At 40.0% G+C, this 25,540-nt stretch overlaps 1 protein-coding gene across 5 annotated transcripts in view; it reads left to right on the forward strand.

Annotated features, from left to right (window-relative positions):
- Window positions 1–9,220: 9,220 nt before the first annotated feature.
- Window positions 9,221–25,540, forward strand: part of plekha7a (pleckstrin homology domain containing, family A member 7a) — a 100,272-nt gene continuing 83,952 nt past the window's right edge. For 3 of the 5 annotated variants that reach the window (XM_058076554.1, XM_058076555.1, XM_058076558.1), the window contains exons 1-3: window positions 9,221–9,385; window positions 9,490–9,566; window positions 9,677–9,734. In XM_058076554.1, coding sequence (XP_057932537.1) covers window positions 9,303–9,385; window positions 9,490–9,566; window positions 9,677–9,734 — 218 coding nt within the window. In that variant the 5' untranslated portion in view covers window positions 9,221–9,302. Of the gene's footprint in view, window positions 9,386–9,489; window positions 9,567–9,676; window positions 9,735–10,326; window positions 10,397–17,890; window positions 21,989–25,540 lie in introns of those variants that run through there. The other 2 variants (XM_058076563.1, XM_058076559.1) reach the window with 2 other exon arrangements.

Below are 25,540 nucleotides of genomic sequence, written 5' to 3' on the forward strand. Positions count from 1 at the left end.
TTATTTGGAATTTTGTCATCATCTACAATCCTTTAACACATATTTATTTCTCTTTTCTGTGTATTCTAGCAGGAGAAAATTAGTTAGTATGAGCTAGCTAACAAAGTATGTCACAGGAGGTGCTAAAGCCTGAAGAAAAACCCTAAAAGAAACGCCAAGAGTGTTGCATTTACATAACAGACTTCCATATTAACCCACCTACAACAAAATTGGTATTGTAGCAGCTAACACGAAAAAACAATTTTCTGGTGTACTAACACGACACCTCGCTAGCCGCTTGTCTCAGCAGCATTCACATACCGAGGAGCGGATACCTAGCTCTCAATTTCACTACAAAGATACTATATCAAGATACTGGTTTGATGTCAGCATTTTTCACTTGAGGAAGGCAGCACACGTCTTGTGCTGGAAGACACAGCCATCTCTTGGAGAGCCAACATAGTAATTGCCGTCGAATGTTTCTATGCTGCTGTTGCTGCTGACAGCACTATTGCAGACTTATGGGCTAAATGGAGGAAAAAATGTTTTCGGTAATGTTTGGAATCATCAACATATGGCAATTACTTGTTAATGTGTGAGCACAGCATTTTTATACACTAAATGTATAAAACTTTATAGATATGTTTATAGAGGGCTTCGCAGTCCAAACAGTGGGTCCCAATGAGGTGCATTGTTAGCTAGTTCATACTAACTTGTTTTGTTCCTTAGAACGCACAGAAAAGGGAAAGATGTGTTTGTGTTTCACTTGGTTGTGGATGATGGTCAAAATTCCAAAAGAGCAGTTTTCCTTTTAGGTCTGGTGCAATTAATTTATGTTTATTATTAACATATTCTTCTTGATGCCTTTTCTATTTTCACAATACAGCCCAAACACCTTTAGACGCATTTTAGCACTGACTGAAACCATTGTCTAATAAAAAAAAAAATCAACATTTGGGATTTAGTTTTGTATAAATATCATAGTTTATAATGTATAAATACTGTATGTTGCAACCAGCCTTTCTTTGAAGATGCAAGTCTTCATCTCCCGGTATTCATGGTGTAATGAGTGAACAGCCCCATCAACAAGTCTTGATGCCTATTAGTGTGTGACACACACACACACACACACACACACACACATTTCCCAGAAGACTATGGGTCTGGCTGCTGTAAGGCTGTGGTAAGTTGAAAACACAGAATGATGAAATGACCTCCCTGAGGGATGAAATCAATTTGCAGGAGACAGCTGAGGCCACGCCCACATGCCGTGATGAATAATTGAGCTCTTGGTGGTCCAAACACACACAGCTTGTTTATATTAATTCATAAAAGCTGACAGCAAGTGAAAGTACTGGTTACCAGCCAATCACAGGGCACATATAGACAAACAACCATTCACGCTCACATTCATACCTATGGACAATTTGGAGTCACCAATTAATGATTAAAAATGATTAGACCACCTTCATTTTATTGATCCATTTTAATGCCTGGTTGATTTGTTTGGACAGATATAGTGATAACAACAAAAATATCTCAAGAGTTTAATTTAAGAGCTGATATCTAGCAACTTCCATGGTTATCTTAATGTTTAATGTTCTTCCATGAATAACTATAACATTGGACTGCCAAACAATTCAACTGTTATGAGCTATTTTTGTTGTCATTGTAATAAGTATCCACTCAAAGGTACCTCTAGTTGTACCAGGCATTAAAATGAACATGAAACTGAAGAAATAAAGTGGTCTAATATTTTTTTTATGACTGTAGAGGGGAACTGAAAAATAAAATTAATAAATAATTAATAAAATCAGTCTATAGTATCCACCTGATCCTGATAGCGCCCTTGGTATCAATACAATTTAGAATTGGATCAGTCAGCCCACCCCTTCTAATGAGATGCTGTAGTTTTTCCAGCGAGGGCTGCATTGCAAACAGAAAAATTAATATGTTTATATATTCATTCATTCATTCATTCATTTTCTACCGCTTTTTCTCACAAGGGTCGCGGGGGGTGCTGGAGCCTATCCCAGCTGTCTTCCGGCGAGAGGCGGGGTACACCCTGGACTGGTCGCCAGCCAATCACAGGGCACTCGTGGACGCCTGCATATATATACACACATACGTATACACACATATATACACATATATATAGGGAACATGCAAACTCCACACAGAGATGGCCGAGGGTTGAATTGAACCTTGGTCTCCTAGCTGTGAGGTCTGCATGCTAACCACTCGATCGCCGTGCCGCCCATGTTTATATATTCATTTTGGAAAATTCTCAAGTCAAAACTTTTAGCTTTTTCTCTTTACTTTTTTTCATTTTTTTCCATTTTTGTTGTTGTTTAATTAAATTTCTAAATAATAATAATAATAATAATTAAATTTCTACAATGAAAAAAAAAACAAGGCACATACAGCAAACCGGCCCCAGAGCCGTACTTTGGACACCCTTGCCTTAGCTGTATTATGAAGTCTCCATGCAGGTAAACACACAAAGATCATCTCGTATTGTGGTCTTCCAGCACGCTTCCTCGTTAGTGTGCCGGTCGCTAGGCAAGGTGTGAGGGCGTGTCTGCCAGCGTGGAAATTATTGCAGATGATTGCAGGAGCAGCAGCAGCAGCATTGCTCTCACATGTGGATGCTCTGCTCCGTCTGCCACAGGCGGCCAACATCTCCAGGGTGGCAATTAGCTGATGATGCAACCTGCCTGCAGCTCTTTATGCAGACTCACACAAAGACGCACAGGATCAATGGTAAATAATAATAAAGTAAAGTAAAAAAATAAACCCCATAATGGACAGCTTTTAGACACATAAAAGCACCCCGTCCATGTACACTTCATCTTCAACTATAATACAGTAAAAACTCCATCCATCCATTTTCTATACCGCTTATTCTCACTCTTTTATTTAAAAATATTGATGCCACTCGGGCGAACAACATTAGCCATCACTCATGGATGCTTGCATAGTCGGGATTTAGCATTTGTGACCCCGTAAAGTAGCACAATTTTTTTTACATGTTTACATGTTATGTCTTTTTTGCCAAATTTTGAGATATTGCACTTTGTTCATGGACATTGAACGCACCACACTTGCATGCTGCAAAGTGTGAGACATATTGAAATATTTAATGCATCCATTTTCTGTGCCTCTTATCCTCACTAGGGTCGTAGGTATGCTGGAGCCTATCCCAGCTGACTTTGGGCGAACTGGTCAGCCAATCACAGGGCACATATAGACAAACAACCATTCACACTCACATTCATACCTATGGACAATTTGGAGTCGCCAACTAGCATGTTTTTGGAATGTGGGAGGAAACCGGTTAAGATTTGAACTCAGGTCTTCCCAATCTCCTGACTACATGCTAACCACTCGTCCACCGCGGCCCTAAATACTTAATATGATGAAGTATTAGGGCCAAGTTAAAAAAAAAACTCTGACATTTTAAGATTTTGCATAGCTACTGGCTCATGAATGATGACGTAAGAGGATGGAACACATGGATTCTTTAGTTGTGTTCAAGGTCTGCCTAAGAAAGTGGCATTTATAGTAGAATATATAATATACACTATAATGAAGTCTGACAATTACGAGAGAAAAGCTGCAAGCTTTATCTAACAGGCATTGCCTGAGACAACCATGAAAAGGGATGTGTGACCTTTGACCTTGGACATGTGGAGGGGCGGGGAGAGGAAGGCGGAAGTGAGAAGGGCTGGATACGCTAATCTATTTCTGCACAACGTTATAAATAAAGCCTTGTCTGAGACGCAAATTGCAATTTTATTCTAATAAATTAATAACTTATTTGTCTCCTAAACGTACACCTTTTTTGGGCCTACATTTATAAAAACAGACAAACGAGACAGCTCATTACTGCACGTGAAGGGAAACACTTCCTGCGTATAAAACCTTCTGAAGCCTCGAAAAAAGCGCCAGCACTGCTCTATTTATAATGTGACATGCATATTAACCAATCTATAGCAACAATGTTGTTATTATTATTAACATTGTTACGCAAAACAAACGACAGTAATATTGACACCTTGTCACATCACACCGACTAGCTAACCTAGCCGGCTAGGAGCTAGCTTCGTCACACACTCCGCCCCAGCCTGTCATGCCCCTATCAAAAGGTAAGGCTACATTTTGAATCTTCCGTGTTTTGGGGTTTGGAAAAGTTAGGCGTAGTGTTCCTTTTTAATCTTTCTCTGTGAAATGTTTGCTTAAAAGGTCCAAAATACGGAAAAATTGGGGCACATTGGTGTCAGAGCTATCCATTTAAGAATACAATATGTTCATTATTGTACTCTTCCGCCAATTTTGGACCCAACATTCAAATGAAACATCTTTTGTAATGCTATTGGAACCTTCATGTACCTAATGTTGTGGTTTGCGAGTGTACACTGGAGTTCTTATGTATTTCATTTATTTAGTAAATGTCTGTTTTGGGTCTGAAGACACCGATCGAAATCACGTAGAAAAAATAATGGAACACGGCCGTTACTGTACTGCCCTCTTGTGGTCAACAAGTGAACTGCCCTGTTATTCATCCAGTTTGACAATGAAAAACTTGGATTTGATGTGCAAATTGGGATTAAAGTGCGTGTGCGTATTTGTGTACATTATGATGGTGGGGATATTGTTTATATTTGTTGTTGATTCAGTTAAATTATATTGTTAACCTGTGCTGTATATTGTGCCAAAGATTAATTAATTTAACACTGATTCATATATCACAGCATATCATAATCATATTCCCCAGACACAGTGAAATTGACCTCCAAGGGTGTCCAAAGAGCAGCCCCCTTGGTTGTATTTTTATTGGCCCCCGGCACTTTTCTAACTATTTAGTTTAACAGGAAAACCGAAAAAACAGCCGTAATTTTACAACAATAGTGTCATATTTTTAGAAGAAAAACAGTGTAATGTGACAAGAAAGTCACAATTTTTTGAGAGTAATGTAATATTGTGAGGAAAAATAACATATTTTTAGTAGCGTGAAGTTTAGATGTTAAATAAGGACGTCATGTTATTTTTTTCAAGTTGTAATTTGAAAAACAAACAAAAGCTGTCATTTTGGGGGGAAAATTTGATTGTGTAAGAAGTTATATTGTTAGAAGAATAAAGTCAAAATATTATGGGAATAAAGTGATAGTTGTCGCAGGGTTTCTATCCTTTTCTCCCCCAGGGTTTTAGGTAGTTTTTCACCCACACCTCCCCAGAATACTTGCTTTGCAGTTTGATGATTTAAAGATGATGTTTTATTATGTTAATTTTAATAAACAGGAGGGAATTGTGAAAGAAATTTAAAGCTTTTTGCTATTGTATTACGAAACTAACAGTTGTTCTGAGAATCAGTTGTATCATGTGACTAAACCATTGTATTGTAAGACAAAGTTGTTGTGAAAATTTACGAGCACCTGATCATTTCCCTGTTAAAGAATGTGTTGCATAATGTAATAATGTAAATAAATAATGTAAAAATAATGTAATTTTAGTAACATAGATTTGAAATATTAAAGAAAATATGTTTATTTATAAAAATAAAGTTCTAGAGTTATAATGTTATGATAATAAATCATCATATTACAATAAAAACAGTGTTGTTGTTGTTTATGAAGAAAGTTGAGATATTTGGAAAATTAAAAAAAACAGTGCAAATGTATAAAAAGGTCAAAAGGTTTACTAAATGTCCAAATGGACCATGCATCCTTTCATTTTTTTAGTATGTGACCCTCGATGGAAAAAGTTTGGACACCCCTGCTGTATAATAAGCAGTACAACAAGTTGATGCTTCTGCTAGCAACCGCTCGAGGGCGCCAAAGAAACAAAAACGTTCAGTCTGCCATTATTGCTTTTAATGCATTTCAAAATGAAGCATATGATGTCAATTATAAAGTGACGGTGAAAAAATGTTTAGAATAGTTTGAGGCTCAACATGTACAACCATTTAAGAGATATATCAATGCACGTGTACTTATTTATAAATACCCTGTCCCTGTACACACATCATTGAACAATGTGTTTGTTACTGTGGTATACAGTGGTGTTTTGAATATTTCTGGTCACAGTATTAGAAATAATGCAGCAGTGCATGAACTAAATTCCTAAACAAAGGTTGTAGAGCTCTTATTAGAATGTATTTGTAGCTTTACCATAAAGGTTACAGTCAGTGTGTTTAAATGGAGGGATGAAGGAAGGCTAAGTGAGGCCTCAGGCTTGAGCAGTGAGATGCAGAATGATGGAGCAGAGCCATGCATTATTTAGCCCTCATTAGCATAAGACACAATGTTGGGAGATGTTTTTTGCTTCTTCTTCACTCCGTCGTTGTGCTGCTCTGCCAAAAAAGGACAACTCAATGGACACGCACCCCGCAGCCTCCTGGATGCCTGTTGTGTTCAACACTGAGAGCATTATTGAGCTTTGATTTATTGACTTTTGCTTGAAGTTGTTCCATCTTATATCAACATGTCTGATTGCACAACAGCTGGAGTCTGCACAACACCATCCTGGAGGAACTTGTGCTACTACAGTAATATTGGGAAATGATATTGTGACATAGCCATGATGGTATAGTGATTATAGTTTTTATTGGTCTATATGACACCAAAACATCCAACCATCTATCTTCTATACAGCTTATTCTCACTAGGGTTGTGGGTATGCTGGAGCCTATCCCAGCTCATTCATTCATTCATTTTCTACCGCTTTTCCTCACGAGGGTCGCCGGGGTGCTGGAGCCTATCCCAACTGTCTTCAGGCGAGAGGCGGGGTACACCCTGGACTGGTCGCCAGCCAATCACAGGGCACTCGTGGACGCCTGCATAGTCGTGATTTAGCATTTGTGACAGTTTTTTTTTTACATGTTTACATGTTATGTCTTTTTTTTTGCCAAATGTTGAGATATTGCACTTTGTTCATGGACCTTGAACGCACCACATTTGCATGCTGCAAAGTGTGAGACATATTGAAATATTTAATGCATCCATTTTCTGTGCCTCTTATCTTCACTAGGGTCGTGGGTATACTGGAGCCTATCCCAGCTGACTTTGGGCGAACTGGTCAGCCAATCACAGGGCACATATAGACAAACAACCATTCACACTCACATTCATACCTATGGACAATTTGGAGTCGCCAATTAACCTAGCATGTTTTTGGAATGTGGGAGGAAACCAACGCATGCACGGGGAGAACATACAAACTCCACAGAGCGATGCCCAAGTTAAGATTTGAACTCAGGTCTTCCCAATCTCCTGACTACATGCTAACCACTCGTCCACCGCGGCCCTAAATACTTAATATGATGAAGTATTAGGGCCAAGTTTAAAAAAAAATCAGCAAATGCACGGGGAGAACATGCACACTCCACACAGAGATGGCCGAGGGTGGAATTGAACCCTGGTCTCCTAGCTGTGAGGTCTGCACACTAACCACTAGTCTGCCGTGCCGCCGCCAATCCCAGCTGACTGAAAATAAGATGACAGTATATGGCCTACTAAGGCCTCTATAGAAACATTTTATAGTTACATGCAGTGATCCATGCATTAACAAGTACATCGATGATAATGTGTAATACTTACAGTATCTTGCTGTATTTTGATGAGTTAAACGATTACCGAAACTTATTTTGTAGGCGCTTTGATTCAGCCCAGGAGCTTATGTTACTTTGGTCAACAACAGCACCATAGAAGCATCGACAACACTGGGATGGCTGTGTCTTCCAGCACAAGATGTATGCTGGCCCTGCTTCTTTCAGGTTCCCTGTAGGAAAAGATGGCCTTGGTGGAAAAAAATGGACACCCATGTTATGGTGTGATAGTGAGAATGTTGTATAGTGTGATAGTGTGTGACAATGATAATGTCGCATATTGTGTGGATGATATCAGGAGACTGTGTGTGATCCCAACTGTACTTAAATAACAACCTTGTCATTCTTCACACTCCTTTATTTAAACATTGTACATGTTTCCTTGACGTATTACTGCACTTATGCCCCCTGGCTGGTTATGAGCACAAAGAGGCCTCCGGTGAGTGCAGTGGGGGGGGGGCTGAAATTCATCTCCGGAATCCTGCTCCATGTTCCACAAGTAGAATTTGTCTTTTTCCCACTTTGTGGAGACCCGCTTAGCCTTGACTCTCATACTGTGAAGTGGACAAACTTTGAGTTATTTTATTCAAGTGCTCACACATCATCACAGACAAGAAAACCTTGTTTTTCATTATTCATTTGTCAGACCAAAACTATGCTCACTTCTGGAGAGCCTGAAACGTGAAGTTAGTCATGAGGACATGATTAGTACTTCAAACAAAGCAAACAGCTAAGGTATGTTTTGTGTTTTTCCAAGTGAGGACGGGGGACAGGACAGGACGGCACGTAAACATGGCACGAGCACGCCAACACATGCCTCCCGGAGACACGGACACTTGCTGGAAAATGAGATTCCAGTGAGCTCAGCGTTCCTGACGAGTGACTGCAAATGCACCTCACGTATGTGTGTGTGTAAGCTGTGTTTGTCTTAATGAGGGACTGGAGAGAAGCAGCAATGACATGTTTGCTGTGTGCGGACGTACTTTAACTTTACTTCCACGCAGAGTACGTTCAGTGATATATATTATACATACACAACATACACTATTACATATTTGCATTAAATAACTGACATTTGTTGTTGTTGACTAGTGGATTTTACACTTGTGTTGACTCTTCTCAGATGCTGTAACATTCTCTGCATTGTGTTGCCAAGGAACAGCCTCCAAGTGTGGTTTTATGTATGACGTACTATGCAACTACTTTTTTTATTGAAGGGGCCCAATAATATTTTAATACAATAATCCATAAATCTTAAGTTGTGTACATGGAAAATCTGCATTCTTCCCCTCCTCAACCGACCATGTGTACTGTATTGTGATTGGTCGAGGGTCAAGCCCCCCCACCCGCACCCCAACAGGTGATGTGCTAAAAGTTATCAGCAAACATTAAATAAGAACATTTAGATAATGTACAACAAGAGCACAGCATTTTAAACATATACATCAGTTCATAAAAACCTATAAATGTAGGGTAGTTAAAATATGTTATTACTGTATTTTATTCAATAATTACTTAAGTGTTGTGTGCAAATGATTTGTTTCCCTGGTTTGTCATTTCTTTAGCTAAAATAACACTATAATTAAAAACCTGTGGAAGAAACGTCACTTGTTAGCCGTGAGTCATCAGTCGTCAGATGTCCGCCTCTCGGCGGCGTCCGTGAAAGCAGCGCCAGTGTGTCGAGATGAAGTAGGACAGGAGGACACCGGAACGGATCATGGCGGCGCCTCTGGGCCGGGACTCCCTACCGGAACACTGGTCGTACGGTGTGTGCAGCGACGGACGGGTATTCTTCATCAAGTGAGTGTTTGTCGCTGCTTTTGGCGGGCTCCCCGGAGCTGGTGTAACAGGTGTTTGTCTCCTCCTCCACGACTTCCTCCCCCTCCTGTGTGACCGGACAACAGCGACCAGACCCGGGATACCTCCTGGCTGCATCCTCGCTCCTCCGAGCCGGTCAACTCAGGACACATGATCCGCTCAGGTAAGCTAGTTTGTGAGATTGCTCGGCTCGGCCCGGCCCGGTTTGGTCCGGCTCGACTCGGAACGGCGAGAGGGCAAAACTTTCAAGTTTCCTTTTGCTTTTCTTTGCAGACCTACCGCGGGGTTGGGAGGAAGGATTTACGAACGAAGGGGCAAGCTACTTCATCAAGTAAGTCATCAACAGGTTTGCTAAAGTTGAAAGTTAGCTTCATCATGGCGGCCGCTCATCCAGGAGCGATGCTAATTAGGACACAGCTCACCTGACCCCCTCTTAGCCACCCCGCCTGTTTTTTTATGCACGTTTTTTCTAGCTATTGGCTGTCCTAAAAACAGTGTTGGGCAAGCTAATAAAGAAGTAATTAGTTAAAGCTACTATTTACTTTACCATAAAGGTAATGGAATCACTCCTTGATAAATATAGTTAGTTGCAAGGAGAAATAATCGGCGTGTTTTGAAAAATATATGGAACTGCTTGTGTTTTGTGTCGCTCTTCTGTATTCCGATGTCATGAAAGCACCTCGTCCTGTGATTGGTGGTAAATGAGGAAGTGTTGTATGGGTGTGGAGAAGACAGTTGATGTGCAAGTTGGAGATGTTTGAACTGAGCACTGCTGTTGATGTGTTAAGGCCAGAATAAAGTTGCAAAAGAGCGTCAGACTCTTTCGGGACGTGACAATAACCTCACCTCACATTTCACTGTCTGTACCGAACATTAGAATTAGTCATTCATTTAATTGCCACTAACACCGTTGTTGTTTTCAGGCTGCTACTCCCAGCACCGATTTACAGAATTTGTGAAATTACATCCAATTTGCATAATTGGCCACAGCCTGTGAGTATACCAATCGTCCAGAGACCACCATGGCGAATTTTGTAACACGTGGAGTAGTTCCAGCTGCAATAACCATCTCTCTTTAATTGCCGTTGTTTGTTTGCAACAAAGGAAGCTAAGAAACTAATAAGTTGTGTTTGCTCACAGAGTTGACTTCTTAGCTTTTGGTTACAAATTTATAAAGTATCATAAGTATCATGACTTTTCTTTTAGTAGTTCCTAGCTAATCCAGTAAAACAAGGAATTAGTCTAATCTAAGACTGCACTCCCGCCCCCGGCTAAGCTTGTGATTTGGGTTTGGATTAATTTGCCAAAATGTAAATAAGACTTAAACTGACGATCATTCTACTTGCACAGAAACCTATTTGTTTGAATGTACTTCTACAGTTGGTAATTAGTGTCAGCAAGTCCAAGTAAGGATAGCATGTTGGCTATTTCCCTGAAAACAGCAGATGTAGCTCCATGATAAAATGATGCAAACATTTAGCATCAAGCACAGTTGTAGTGATGGCAGCCATGTTTGCTTGCCTACAAGTCTTTCCCTGGCAGGCATTGTGTCAATATTCAAATGCTGCTTTGTTTCTAGTTTGTTCTGTCCAAGCAAAATGCTTCCAACGCACCCACTAAATGGATTTAAGGTTGCTATTGACAGTCTTTGTGATTTCATGCACATTCGTACATCATTCTGTCCAATGCCTTCTATTTCCAACGTCATTTTGTGAGGTTTTTGGCATTTGTATAGCGATACATGATTCTGAGAAAAATCTGATGATTTTGTGGCTTACGGTTGCGGTCGGTATGCTTGAGCCGATCCCAGCTGATGTTGGGCGAGAGGTGGGGTTCAACTAGCCAATGGCAGGGCACATATAGGGAAACAACCATTCATGCTCACAATGTTCCCACTCACAGTAACAATTTTTCACCGATACAAATGAAATATTCAAGATAAAGCTCTTAATGAAGTTATTTGTTAATATGATGCACACAGAGCAATGAACAACTTCATGCATGCATCCTTTCTGCTCCAGTCTCCGTGTGCTGTGAGGCGTTCAGGCACACAGTTGTGAACGTTAGGTGCTGATTGTTTTTTTGTTTTTATTCACAAACCGGCTGTGACTTAGGACTTACAGCAACATTAAGTCATCAAACAAAGTATATTTTGTGAAAGTGCTCTCCTGTAAAAAGAAACTTCATAACGTTTGTATATTTGTAAGTTGAATGGTTTGATATTTATATATTGGTTGAAAATAGCCCTGCAAGAAATTCATAGTTACGTTGATAAAAAGATTGATATCATTTAAAGAGAAGTTCAGACATTTCATCTAAAATAATGAATTTCATGTCCAAAATTAATACATATTTCCCAGCGAGAGCACGCTGGTTCTGACTCCAGCAACAATTTGGTGGATATTTCACGTTCATGTTCACAAAAACAGTCCCGTGTAATAATGCAGTTGACAGATGCTGGGAATGACCAAGTACAATAACTTCTGCCTGAGCAGAAGTAAAACAGAAGTAAACAGAGAAGGAGAGCTTGGCGAAGGGAAGGGGAAGTAGCGCTTGGGGGAGGCCATCCCAAACATCTTTCAGGGCTCACTTCCAAATGCGTAAACGTCATTATCTGAAACTTTGGCATCGTTTAACATGAGAATGCAACATTCTAACTACATTTATAGGTTGTAAAAGTGGAAAAAGCACAATTGGTCCCCTTTAAAATTAAAATGATGTCCAACGCTACTGAATATGATCTATTAGTAAAAAAATGCACATCTAAGCCAGTTGTATGTATGGTATTCATGGCCGAAATTAAGCATTTACAAGCATAAAAATAAAATAAAATGCGTTGAAAGACACGATATGAAGTGTAATACAGTATCTGTGACTTGTGTGCACCTTTTAATGGTAATGGCTTAATTCTTCTTGAACATGCACACAATCACAATTACACAACACAGCTAGCTAGCTAAAATTGCCTGTGAATCTTCCCTACATGTGTCCTCTGCTGGTTAACAAAGAGATTCAAGTGTGTGACTTTCTACAACCAGTGGTAGTACAGTAGTGGTCTTCACTGTTCAGTAACATTACATTGACGAGACAATAGCCACCAGGAAGTATGCTGTCAATTTTAATGTCTGAGCCTTACCTTATTTATGTCTTTATTTTGAGTAATACAAGTATTAATGTGGATGTGCGATAGATGAGTGGTTGGCGTGCAGGCCACACATCTAGGAGAACCGAGTTCGATTCCACCCTCGGCCATCTCTGTATGGAGTTTGCATGTTCTCATGCTTTCATGTCTCCAGGTACTCCGGTTTCCTCCCACATTCCAAAAACATGCTAGGTTAATTGGCGACTCCAAATTGTCCATAGGTATGAATGTGAGTGTGAATGGTTGTTTGTCTATATGTGCCCTGTGATTGGCTGGCGACCAGTCCAGGGTGTACCCCGCCTCTCGCCCGAAGGCAGCTGGGATAGGCTCCAGCACACCCGCAACCCTCGTGAGGATAAGCGGTAGAAAATGAATGAATGCATGAAAGTGGTAACTATGGGGATGTTATTTCATGTGGATCTAAAAATGGTAAAAACTGTATTTAGATTGTCATAAACAGATTTTCTGTGCTCTAACTATGAAAATATTCAATTTATTAAAATTGAATCACGCCCCCGCATATTTGCAGATTTATTTTCTCTGCTTTAAATTGTAATATTTTTTAACAATAGTAATCTAAATAGGTGTTTTGAGGGCGCTGTTTTCCGGGGGTGGTGAAGAGTGCTACAGCTACTGCATGAATCCAGCACAGGTCACAGGTCAATTGGCTCACATTTTCCTGCAGGAAGATGCTTTGACAAAAATGTTTTTTAGGTTGGCAGGTGTGCACACACGGTGTTTGTTAGCCTCTGGCTATTTGCTGGTATGCTTGTCCCCTAGTAATGTTTTCTTTGCCTAGACTTGCCCCCCCCCCCCCCCCCCCCATGCATGTGTACCCCCACTCCCTCTCACACAGCCCCCTCTGTTATTGTTCAGGTGCATAGAGGATGTTTGTCTTAGACTCCTGCTCTATTACACACACATGCACGCATACACACATACATTCTGTATGTGACGTATGTTGGTCTCTCTGCCAATTGCCCACTGTCACACACCCGCTCTCAGCAGGGGTGTTGGCTCCAGCAGGAGGAGGGATGAACTTCCCGCTGGATGGTCTGCATGACCGGCGTCACTGAGGGGATAGAGCGGGCAGAAAGAAACACGATCATACTCTGAGTGAAAGGGGCTTCTGTCCCAGCAGCCTTCATCACCTCCCTCCACGCACTATTACTTCCTGCATGAGACATGCATCAGCCAGCGACAAAGACATGGTCAGAAGGTAGTCAAGCCACTAGAATGTGCTGAAAGTGCATGTGAAACACTGTTATCTGATCATTTTAGTGTTGTTGTACAAACATTGTCAACTGTAACTGCAGTGCCCCCCCTTGAGTTAATTTAGTTTTATATGCAGAAATATAATACAGAAGTACAAAAGCCAGGGTGGTCCACCTACATTATACATCTGTAGTCGACATAGCATTGACAGAGATGTTAGCATCTATGGGATTTTTAGGGTCCTATGATATCCGTTTTATGTTTTCCCAAATTCCATTTTAATTTAAAAAAAATATATTTTTTTCCCTTTCATTTTTTTAGAATTGAATTAAATTTTTACATTTTCCACTTTTTTTTTTTTTTTTTTTTAGACCAACATAACGTGGGGCAGCACGGTGGTCGAGTGGTTAGCGCACAGACCTCACAGCTAGGAGACCAGGGTTCAATTCCACCCTCTGCCATCTCTGTGTGGAGTTTCCATGTTCTCCCCGTGTATGCGTGGGTTTTCTCCGGGTACTCCGGTTTCCTCCCACATTCCAAAAACATGCTAGGTTAATTGGTGACTCCAAATTGAATGTCGGTGAATGTGAGTGTGAATGGTTGTTTGTCTATATGTGCCCTGTGACCAGTCCAGGGTGTACCCAACCTCTCGCCCAAAGACAGCTGGGATAGGCTCCAGCACCCCCGCGACCCTCGTGAGAAAAAGCGTTAGAAAATGAATGAATGAATGAATGAACATAACGTGTGTGCTTTATGGGTTCGCAAATAAAATGACCATTAATTGTTTACATTTATTGATGTATTATATCAATGATCAATTTTGCCCAATAATTGAGAAATGGATAACCTGGATAACTTTTCTAATTGGATGTCAGCCTCTGTGTGTATTACTGTAATACATACCTGTGCTTGTGATTAAGGAAGATGTTGTTGCCATGAAATTCCAACATTTATTTTGTTTCTACAGTTAGCTGACATTGACATTGGGCATTGTAAAACGCTCCTTACATTAAAGCGGTAAAACACAAAGCGGGGACTCATTGGGACCATTTCAACATGTTTAGTTTGGGCGGAGGCGGTTTCGTGTTTGCAATGATATTCCGCCACGATTGAGCTGTCTGGCGAGTAAATATTTCCCCACACGAACGTTCCTTCTCCTGACGATGCAGCATTTGATTCACATTATGTCAGTTTCCAAGAGATTCCATTATTGGGCAATTCTGGGATTCCGCGGAAATCATAGAGCTCTAGATTTTACATACTTTCAGATGGAACCACTTTCATGTCAATCTCCAAAGTGTCCAAGAAGACTGGAACTATCTGCTAGATATAATCACCTTTTTGAAAAATAATATCTGATTACTTGCTAAATGTTGGCAACACGTGGGTGTTTGGGTTGGTGACCTCCTGTTCCTGTGTGCAGTATAATTGAGCTGATACGTAGCTGTCTATAAAGAGCACTTCCTTAAGCAAGGCATAGTTGCTTCTGACTTATTCTGGTGTAGCTCAAGCTTGCTAAATCGGAGGCCCCAAACCACCGTACTTACAAGTGCATGCCCTCTCCCTGCAAAAACATGGGCAAAATTTTGGGATCTGTATGGTGCGGATTTAGGCGCACGCAGACACGATGTAGCACTTGTATAGTGTAGGAGGCACTTTCACGTGCGACATGCGTGGCCACTGCTGCAAATGAGCACACATTTTGCCAAGATTGCAAAGCCTACTATGTTGAATGAAAACAAAAAGGGATAGTAACATATAAAAGAGGGGACATATTGGAATTTTTGCAGCGATCACGTTTGTTTACGCATACCTGCTTCTGCAGGGACACACTATGATGACTCAAATGACTCCACAGCGATAACTCAAGCAGAAATAGTGTGTATCCAGCAATGCCACAAGTTTTACTTAAAACTTATGCAATGTATTTGTAGCTTTGGGTGTAGCTTATACGTTGGTATTTTTTTTTCATTTTTGTGAAATTACCACAGTGTACAAATTTGTATAAATTTGTCTTTATACTTGTAAAATTACTACTTCAATTTTTAAAGTTTTTTTGGTTTCCATTTTCGGAATATGCTGCGGGTGAATCAAAAAAACAAAACAAAAAAACAGTCACAGGTCACACTGGCCAAACGTGTTACGTTTTACGTATGGATTTGCTGTATTTCACTTTTCAATTGGCGTTGAAGTTTAATTTCACACACTTTGGCCTCTGACTTGTCCTGCAGACTTTGAGCTGTGGGAGTAAATTAATAACTAACCGCCCACCTCTTTTCTAAGCAGGATGAACAATGTAGATCATTAATAGATTTTAGCAGAGAGCAAGATAAACGATGAAATGTCTTTGTAATGCCTCTATAGCTTAATATGCCTCTATAACTTAATAGAAGTTATATAGAATATAGTAATATGTTGGAAATAGTAGAAATACCTTGGATCCTTGCACATTTGCAATTCAACAATCAGGGATTTTTGGCCCCAAAGTTATTATTTTTGCAGTCCTAGAAAGTCCACAATTTACATCCTTCACTAATTTTCTTTTGCCAAGCACTGCGATTTTCAACTTCTTTGGGCATCTTTGAATGCACCATAGTTCTGTGCTGTGAGATGCAACAGCTTGCCTGTCTGCAGAAGCACTAACTATCTTGGACAGCTTCAGAACTTGCATCAAGGTGAAGTGAAATTAATAAATAAATGTAAATTGTTACTGGAATTACAACAGGCAAGCAGCGTGGATTATGTAAATGTGGCTTGGCGAAAAGCCTTCTGTCTCCTGGCATTCTGTAGCGCAGTGATTCACGGACTTTTTACAGTGGCGTACCTCTTCAGACATTTGACCAGTAACCATATACCCCCACTCATGCATAATAAAAAAACATATGCTTTTTAACGTTGATTAACTTTAAATATTGAACAGAATTCATTATTTCATTAATTTTATAATATTTCCATGTCAGATGTGTGTGTATTTTGCATGGTGACTGTAGGATAAAGTTTGACACTGATGATATGTACCTGCATATCTTTTATTCCACTCTGATGTTGGCACCCTATACTTCCGGTATCGTGATATGGCTAGCTTCGTCACCTGGCATGGTCTCAGTAAAGGTGCTTGTGTAACTAGGAAGATGTATGAAGATGTATGCTTGTGTAACTTGGACAGAACATGAGAGATTTAATTGATTTTTATTCAATAATCATTTTTTTTCTCAACAATTTTTGGTTTGAGGCGAATCCTTTTTTTGATACATATCCACTATCCTTTTTTGATACATCTCCACTATGCTTTAGGGTTGTGTATCTTTGACAACCATATCAACAAGGGCCTCATCCAACTCTTGTTTTCTTGTGGATGATAAAAACATGTGATCTTTCATTTGCACAATGAACACAAGTTAAAAAAAAATTGTTAGTAATACTCTTATATATTAATATTATAATGTAGTCATATTAACCTTACCATGGATGGGTGAAGGTCAAGTTTCATCTTTATGTTCATGAAAGGCACGGTAATGCCTTAACATGGATGAGGTGTTGTTATTGTACCCCAACTCCTCGAAACAATAACAATAAGCACTTCACCTTTCAATAACATTGAGAAACAGTGAAAATACAGGTTTTGAAATGCAAACATCCCATCTCTTTAATAGTGTTGGATTTGGCTTATTTATTCGGACTAATCAAGTCAAAATGTTCCCACACAGGAGAAATGTTGCTCTTTCTAGCTGGCTCCATTTCTTCTCTCTCTGAGCTCCAAACTAACGTAACCGTACTAACCAAACCCTCCAAACCATCGACAAACACTATCCACACGCTCAACTGACTGACTATCACCACATAACCCCACATTTTAATGTATAAGCCTGAGGGGTTTATATTGCTAAGTGACAGGCAAACATCGCGGTAAAATCTGAACCATTTCCCGACTCCAACGTCATCAATTCCGCCCCCTCCCCCTAATGAATCAAGCCTATGAAGCCCCGGCACCTCTTGTAACATCACTACCATTCATGTACTCCCTATGACAGCTGATGTACCCCTGCGTGTACACGTACTGCACTTTGGGAACCGAGGCTCCACCGTGACTAGAATCCCACCTGTTCCTTGATTTTTTATTACTTATTTATTTGTACACAATTTGTGCAGATGCCTTGTACTTAAAATCTTTTTGAATTTGTTTTTCTGTGTTGCTGCTGGTTTTATTGTGATAATTAAGACAATTGTTGCAAATGTTATGTCATATTGTTAAATGTAGTAATAATAATAATAATAATACATTTTATTTAAAAGCGCCTTTCAGGACACCCAAGGTCGCTGTACAGAAGATAAGAACACCAATATAAAATACAAGATAAAAGACAACAAACAATAAATAAAAGCATACAAGAAATCGGGATAGGGGGGACCATGTGAAACTGTTAGAGGGAATAGGCAAGTTTGAACAGATGGGTTTTGAGTTGAGATTTGAAAATGGGAAGGGTGGCAGAGTTACGGAGGTCTGGTGGCAATGAGTTCCAGAGTTGGGGAGCAGAGCGGCATGTATGTATTACATAGTTATCATTTTCTGTATATTATTGAACAACATAAATGACCCAGACTGTCAAAACATTATGTTAAAAATAAAAAGGCATTGTTCTGATAATATGTAACCCTATTAAGACTTACAGTATATGAGTTAAAGCGTCATGCAAAGTCAATGAGCGATGAGTCACAGTTTATGGCTGACTCACTGTTTTCATGCTGAAAGCTCACAGCAGCATCACTGACGAATGATTTATTGACAAGTGTGTGTGTGTGTGTGTGTGTGTGTGCGTGCGCATGGGTATGTGTGCGAGGTGTAGTGTTTGAAATATTACTTTTCATCAGCTCATAATGCAGAACGAACCAAGATAAAAGAGACTGTCTCGACTGAAAAGGTCTCTTCTAATGTATTTCGCCACTTGGTAAACTTGAGCTTAGAAAGGAGAGGTCTTTGAACACCTCTTTAACACCCACATCCCAATGAAAGATTTTATATTTCACTTGTATTTTGCAGTGTTCATTTGTCCATGTTGAGATTCCAAAGTTCATTAATGTGAAATACTAGAGAATAGACTCAGTCAGTTTTTTTCACTACTGTTATTAGTTAGGGTAGACACTTGGTGTGATAAAATATCAATATGGCAAGCTATTGTCATATTTAACCCGATGATGCAATTATTATTGTGTTCATCTTACTCTGCGTACGTTGGTTAAATTGTGCTGCATTTTGTTTGTTTTTGTTTCACACCTAATAAAGACAAAGATACGTTGTGGTTACTAAGAAATGAATTGCAGTATCCAGATATTCACGCATAAAATATGCCTTATGGACATTTTGGACTGAGAGAAGTCTCTCAAGTCTTTTTCAAGCTGTCAAACCTCCAAGGTGTCTACTTTTCCAGGGTTCTGAGCTCTGGGTTTCAGTTTTAACGAGGCTAATTAGTGAGAAATGAAGTAACAATCCTCTATAACGGGGATGTTATTTTTAGAGGCTTCTTTTTCTCGCGATGAAGACAACTCTTTTAGGTGTTTCAATACCCACCGTGTGTGTCTTTTGAAGTTTACCTGCAAATATATTGTCCTGCATATTTAACCTCACCCGCGGGCTACAGAATCAATCGTCAGAATCTCACAGAGGATCTGAATTCAGCTCACATCCGAAAGAAGGACTTGTGGCTCTTCAAAGCACCATGAGTGCTTTGAATTGTGTTCTAATACAGTGGGGAAAATAAGTATGCTGTATTCCTGCACAGGACAGGAGGAACTGATTTGAACTCAGGTAATGGCTGCAAGGGAAAGAACACAGAGTTCCGAAATGGGGACAGGGCAGGACGGGCCCAGAACACGAGTAAGTGAAGCTGCCCCTTGATGGCATCTATTACAAGTTGGATTTGACCCAGGGAAGACCAGTGGATTCTGTGTAATTGTATGCATTGTTTAGATATCTGAAAGCGAGATGCTCCAAAAAAATTGTCATAATTCTAACACAGAACACAGGAAATGTGAAATCACAACACTTAACAGTAATTTAACTGCATACATTCCACACAATTCAAGCAGAAATTGATAATTCATACACAATTGTGGCGATGTTACACTGTTTTTACATCAGTGTTTGCTACTTAATCCTACATGCAAGAGTTGCGTGGAGCAAAATTATTTATTACATTATGTTACTTGCACAATATCACTTTTAATGACTTATTGCAGGTGGTTGAGTTTCCATCTTTTGAGGTTTTATAACCTTACTTTCGCTCATTTCTGTGAGTATTTTGTGAGTATTTCACCATCACATTGACTTGTTGGTAACTACCTCATTTTTGACTATATTTAGCACCAAAATGAGGCACCGCTATCTATTTATTTTGTTTATCTAGTTACTATCACTTGCGTTTGCGGTAGAGAAATTGTGAAAATCAATCTGACTGTCAAACATGGATGTGGGGAACATGGAATAAAATACTAGTCCTCCTTCTTCTATCGCTTGCTTGCATTGGGAAGCGTGGCGATGAGCGGTCGTCATTAGGCTTTGCAGAAGCTCATGAATCGCATGAAGTCTTAGAGAATGTCTGACCTTTGTGCCACATTTGGCTGGAAATAAATGTCACTGCTGCACTTCTATCCATCGAGAGACTTCTCTTTCATGCTCAAGTCAAATGTCAACAGATATGTGTGCATGGCATACTGGCAACATCTGTGTCTGCTTATCTGAAAAAAAAAAACTACAGTATGTCTGCTATTTTGCCTCGTAGCGTTATGCTATCTTTTCAGATAACAACAACCAAGATTGTCTTGAATTCTTATGACAATGGTTTTACGTGATCAGTTCATTTTAGCCCAAGAATGTCATTTAGGAAGTACACAGGTGTCCGCTACATCTTTTTTGTGGCCCTCAAAAGCCTGAAAATAATTTTAATAGAATATGTACTGCATGCATTTGGAGTTCAAACATTTTTTTGTTGTTGACAGTCAATAAAAAACAACAACAGAAGAAATAGAAAAAAGAGCTGTAATTTTAAGAGATGAAAGTCAAATTACTAATAGAAAAATGTAACAAGAAAAGTCGTAATTTTACAAGAAAAAACTAAAAATAATGTGATTTTAGTAGCATAGAGTACGATACACTTAAAGCTATTAAAAATTCATAATGTGAAATATAACTTCATAGCATATCAACGAGATATCAAGGTGTTCAGTATGTGGCCCTCAGTAGAAAATGTTTGGACAGCCCTGCTCGATACCCTTAGACTAGAACTATCCCATCTAGTCTATGAGCATGAGCTAATAGTCTATTCTATTCTATTCTTCTAAGACAGTGGTTCTCAATTATATTTGTCATCCCACTGGATAAAAATGTTTTTGCTCCTGCCCCCCCGATTTTGAGATATTATTGAGAAACTGATTTATCTGTACTATCTATTTATCTGTACTGTACAGACTGAACTTGAAACTTAAACCAGGAAAATGGAACACAATGGAGAGCAGTGAAGAGTCAAATTGCTTATTGAGTATGATAAATTTGTATATGTTGTCTGGTTTGCACTAATCATTGAAAGCACATGACGTGGCCCTGTCTACTGCTATTTGTGGCTAACTTTGGGGACATGTTTGAACAGAATAGAACTCAAAGCACAATGGCACCAAACTGGGCAGACAACATCAAAGTCCAGAAACGGCCAAGTGAAACAAGGTTACCATTTTGGAGCCTCATGCAAGCCAAAACATCAGGTCCTGCTCTGTGTGGCTGCTGGGATTGGAAATTGCGGGGGTGCCCATCTGTGTCCAAGCCGGAGCAAAGGAGGGCAGACACAATGGTCAGATTGAGGGATGCTGATGCACACGGTGCGAGGGAGAAACAACATGTTTGTTGAAACATTGTTGCCGCTCAAAGTCAGTCTGCTTGTCTTAGACAATTGCCCTTCTGTCAGCGTAAAGACATGGGCGAGGTTGCCAGGAATGGACCAACAAAACATTCACAGTGGCTTTGGGTTGGGAAGCAATGTCACCAAGCGTTAGGAGGGTTAGGACTGAGGTTTTGCCAAGTTAAATAATTAGGAATATAGCAAAGTCGTGGTGTCGAGGATGGGGAGCTGCTGTAGCAGAGACCAGGAGGCCAGGGTCCAGTCTGTTCCTGTCGAACACCTTGTCTTGCCCAGGGCGACTGAGATTATGACAAACCTTGACCATCAACTCTGTGACTTGAGGTATGCTCCTTCCTGCTGTATGAGTGAGTCTCGAGTGGCACATAGGGATGCCAAAGCGATGGGTGGGAAATTATTTTGAGTGGGCATTTTATGTAACGCATTTTATGTAATTGCTGTTTGTATGTGTTCAAATGATATGGTCAACAACAGAGGTACGTCACTGGTAAGGCACACGCATCAGGGATGAGAGCCTTCCGTTTTTTGGCGGAATTATGCTTTTTTCATTCAAAATTTACTTTTTTTATATTGTTGGAAATCCGTAGAAAAATTTTTAGGAGGGTAGGGTCTGGTACTATTTTTGGCCGACCGGACTGACTCGCATTATATTTACAATTCACATAACTGTAGGCATCCATTTTGAATAACATACTTTCTCGTAAGACATTTGTATTTGGCGTATAACTGATTGTTCATGTGTTATGATTGGCCCCTGTATCAGCATTTGCCCAATGACAACCAATTCGTATTCCCCTTCTTAAAACAGCTTCCTGCGCTACACGATAGGTGTCTGCATGTGTGGAGTACTGCAGCGATACTCGTGTATGTGGTTTTGTATCAATCAAAATGCCAAATGTTATCAAGACTCGAGAGAAAGCCAAAGTGATATGCCGATCTGAAATATAAGTTTCAATGGGTCTGGTTGGATAGAAAGGTGACGGTGTCACCAGTGGGAAGCAGCAAGAAGGAGCCATTATCTGTACTTGTTGCCTGTGCCTGGAACGTGTCTGCATAACCACCAGAAAGTAGGTAGTACAGCATGTATTCAAATATGCAAAAGATGAACCTGTTTCAAGCATGAGACGAAGTGAGATAATCAATAATTTTGTTGTTGTGGTTCAGGAAATTAGACCGGGGACTTTTTTTTTTCTGATGTGATGAAAGGAATGAAAAATAGCTACCACTCAAGTCTCTCCACTCTCATTGTGCAACCTTTTAAAAATGTGGTCCAGATGGAATGTTAAAAATGGATATCAAAACACACGCCTGCAGAATGAATTTAAAATTCCAAGCACCTGTTTGCATCCATTTGAATCACACCTGTTTTACATTAAGAGCCGGACTGAAATACACACAGACTATCATACTGATAGCACACTCATCAAACACAATCACTCCTATTGCCTCCTCAGTGCAGCACAGCAGATCCACATGACAAATGGGATGCAGTTGTTGTATCAAAAACATGTTGACATTTGGCTCATCCACTTTGTGGTTTTGTTTTTGGAAGCAATGTTGCATGGAAGTTAAGGCCAGAGGGCAGAGACAGCATTTCCTCTTTGAAACAAACATGCTGTGAGGACTGACTTTGAGTTTGAGATAGTTAGCACAGTGATTTTCAACCACTGTGCCGCGGCACACTTGTGTACCTTGAGAAACCGTCAGGTGTGCCGTGAGGAATTATCCAATATCACTTTTCATAGTTAACATTGATTAATCATCATTTGCAAATGTTATATCAATAGCCATGAATATATGGACCCAAATATTCCAATTGCATTTGGTATATTTGCTCAAACGGAAAGAATTGAACAGGGATGGAATATTCCTTTCCCCAATCCAATTCAGGTATCTTGTACCCGCTCAAACGGAAATTTGTCAGGGTGCGTTCTTCTTTGTGGTGTTTTTCTTCTTCTGTTGTTTATTGGCGGTTGGCAAGCAGCTTTCGTGTGTATTACCGCCATCTGTGAAACAGAATCTACACCAGGGGTGGGCAAACTTTTTGACTCGCGGGCCGCATTGATTTAATAAAATTGACGAGGGGGAGGGGGCGAATATATAGTATTTTACACGTGACAGTCCATTTGTACACATATATTTTACACATAAAAGTGTCATGCAGTCTGCTATATGTGCACTTTGAGATAATTTATTTGATGTAAAGTGCATTATAAATTTATTATTATTACGACCAGTCCAGGGTGTACCCCGCCTCTCGCCCCAAGACAACTGGCATAGGCTCCAGCACCCCCGCGACCCTCGTGAGGATAAGCGGTAGAAAATGAATGTATTATTATTATTATTATTATTATTATTATTACGACCAGTCCAGGGTGTACCCCGCCTCTCGCCCCAAGACAGCTGGGATAGGCTCCAGCACCCCCTGCGACCCTCGTGAGGATAAGTGGTAGAAAATTAATGGATTATTACTATTTTTATTATTATTATTATGTGCTTGTGTCCCTTTTTCAGGAGCATTTTGTAAACATCAGACCACATCAAATAACGAAATTGATAAAACAGCTACTTCGACCATCAAAAGGTTGGCTCAAGCCATGATGCCAGGTTGTACGTTGAGTTTCAATGAAATATTTTGGAAAGAACAGGCGGGCCATATTCAAACACTTGGCGGGCCGGATGTGGCCCCCGGGCCGTAGTTTGCCCACCCCTGATCTACACACTTCTATACTTTATTCACAAGACCAAAAACAATTATTAAAAAGGAAAATATATATCTATATAAAACATGTCCCGAGTTTAGTTCGATCTTTTCCTGTTTAAATTTATCCCGGGTGCGTTCTTTCAGCGCATGCTCAGATATGATGTAACACGCAGATCCAGACATTCTTCAGTTTTAAAAATGGAGTTGAGCAATCAGCACTGAACTAAGCAAAGTTTGCTTTTGATTTGAACTGAATTTCAAGACCGGACAGTTATTCCAACGAGTGAAAGAAAAACTTTGCGGAAGCCGGTATCCGTGATAAGCCGTGATGTTGATGTTTACGTTTTACTGCACATGCCCTATTGACTATTCTGTTTGATTTTCACGGTGCATGGAGACAAGAGATTGGAATATTCCTTTCGATGGATACCATTGTTTCCCGAAAGGTCATTTGGAAAGAGAAAACTCGTCATGTAAACGTGGCTACTGTCGAGTGTCTGTGGTATAAAGACTGGCAGAGCAATGTAATATTGGTCCGTGTGGCAACACCTACCTTGTTCCTCCGATAGACTTATTGATGCACGTGTGAGGCCGTGGTGACATTTTGTAACATTTTTGGTTAGTGGTGTGCCACAAGATTTTTCCAATGTAAAAAATGTGCCGTGGCTCAAAAAAGGTTAAATTCGCCTGTCTTGTATAATAAGCTACAAGCCTTATTATGAAATTGTATTTATTGGTAACAAACTGGCTAACTTTTCTAATGGGATGTCAGCCCCTGCACACGTTGCTACTACTAAATCTTCAACAAACTCCAATTCCTCTGCTTGTGATTAAGATGTAGTCACCCATGAAATTCCAACTATATGCAGTATGTTTTTAATGACACTCATGTTTACATAGTTAGATGGCAAACAGGACTTTCAGTTTGAAGGCTGGTCGTGTGTTCCCTGTGTGTTGAGAATGTCTCGAGTTGGGTACAAGAATAAACATGCGTCTCATCTTGTTTATTGCCATTTCAACCTGTTTAATTTAGTCAGAGGTGGTTTAGTGTTTATAGTGAGAACGGTCCGCCAAGCATATGTTTCCCAACACAACGTTCCTTCACCTCACGATGATGGTCTTTCATTCACTTTGTGTCAAAGTTCGCCACAGCGCACAACCCTGCTTGTTTA

The sequence above is a fragment of the Doryrhamphus excisus genome, chromosome 6 (genome assembly GCF_030265055.1).
Source record: "Doryrhamphus excisus isolate RoL2022-K1 chromosome 6, RoL_Dexc_1.0, whole genome shotgun sequence".
Taxonomy (NCBI): Eukaryota; Metazoa; Chordata; class Actinopteri; order Syngnathiformes; family Syngnathidae; genus Doryrhamphus; species Doryrhamphus excisus.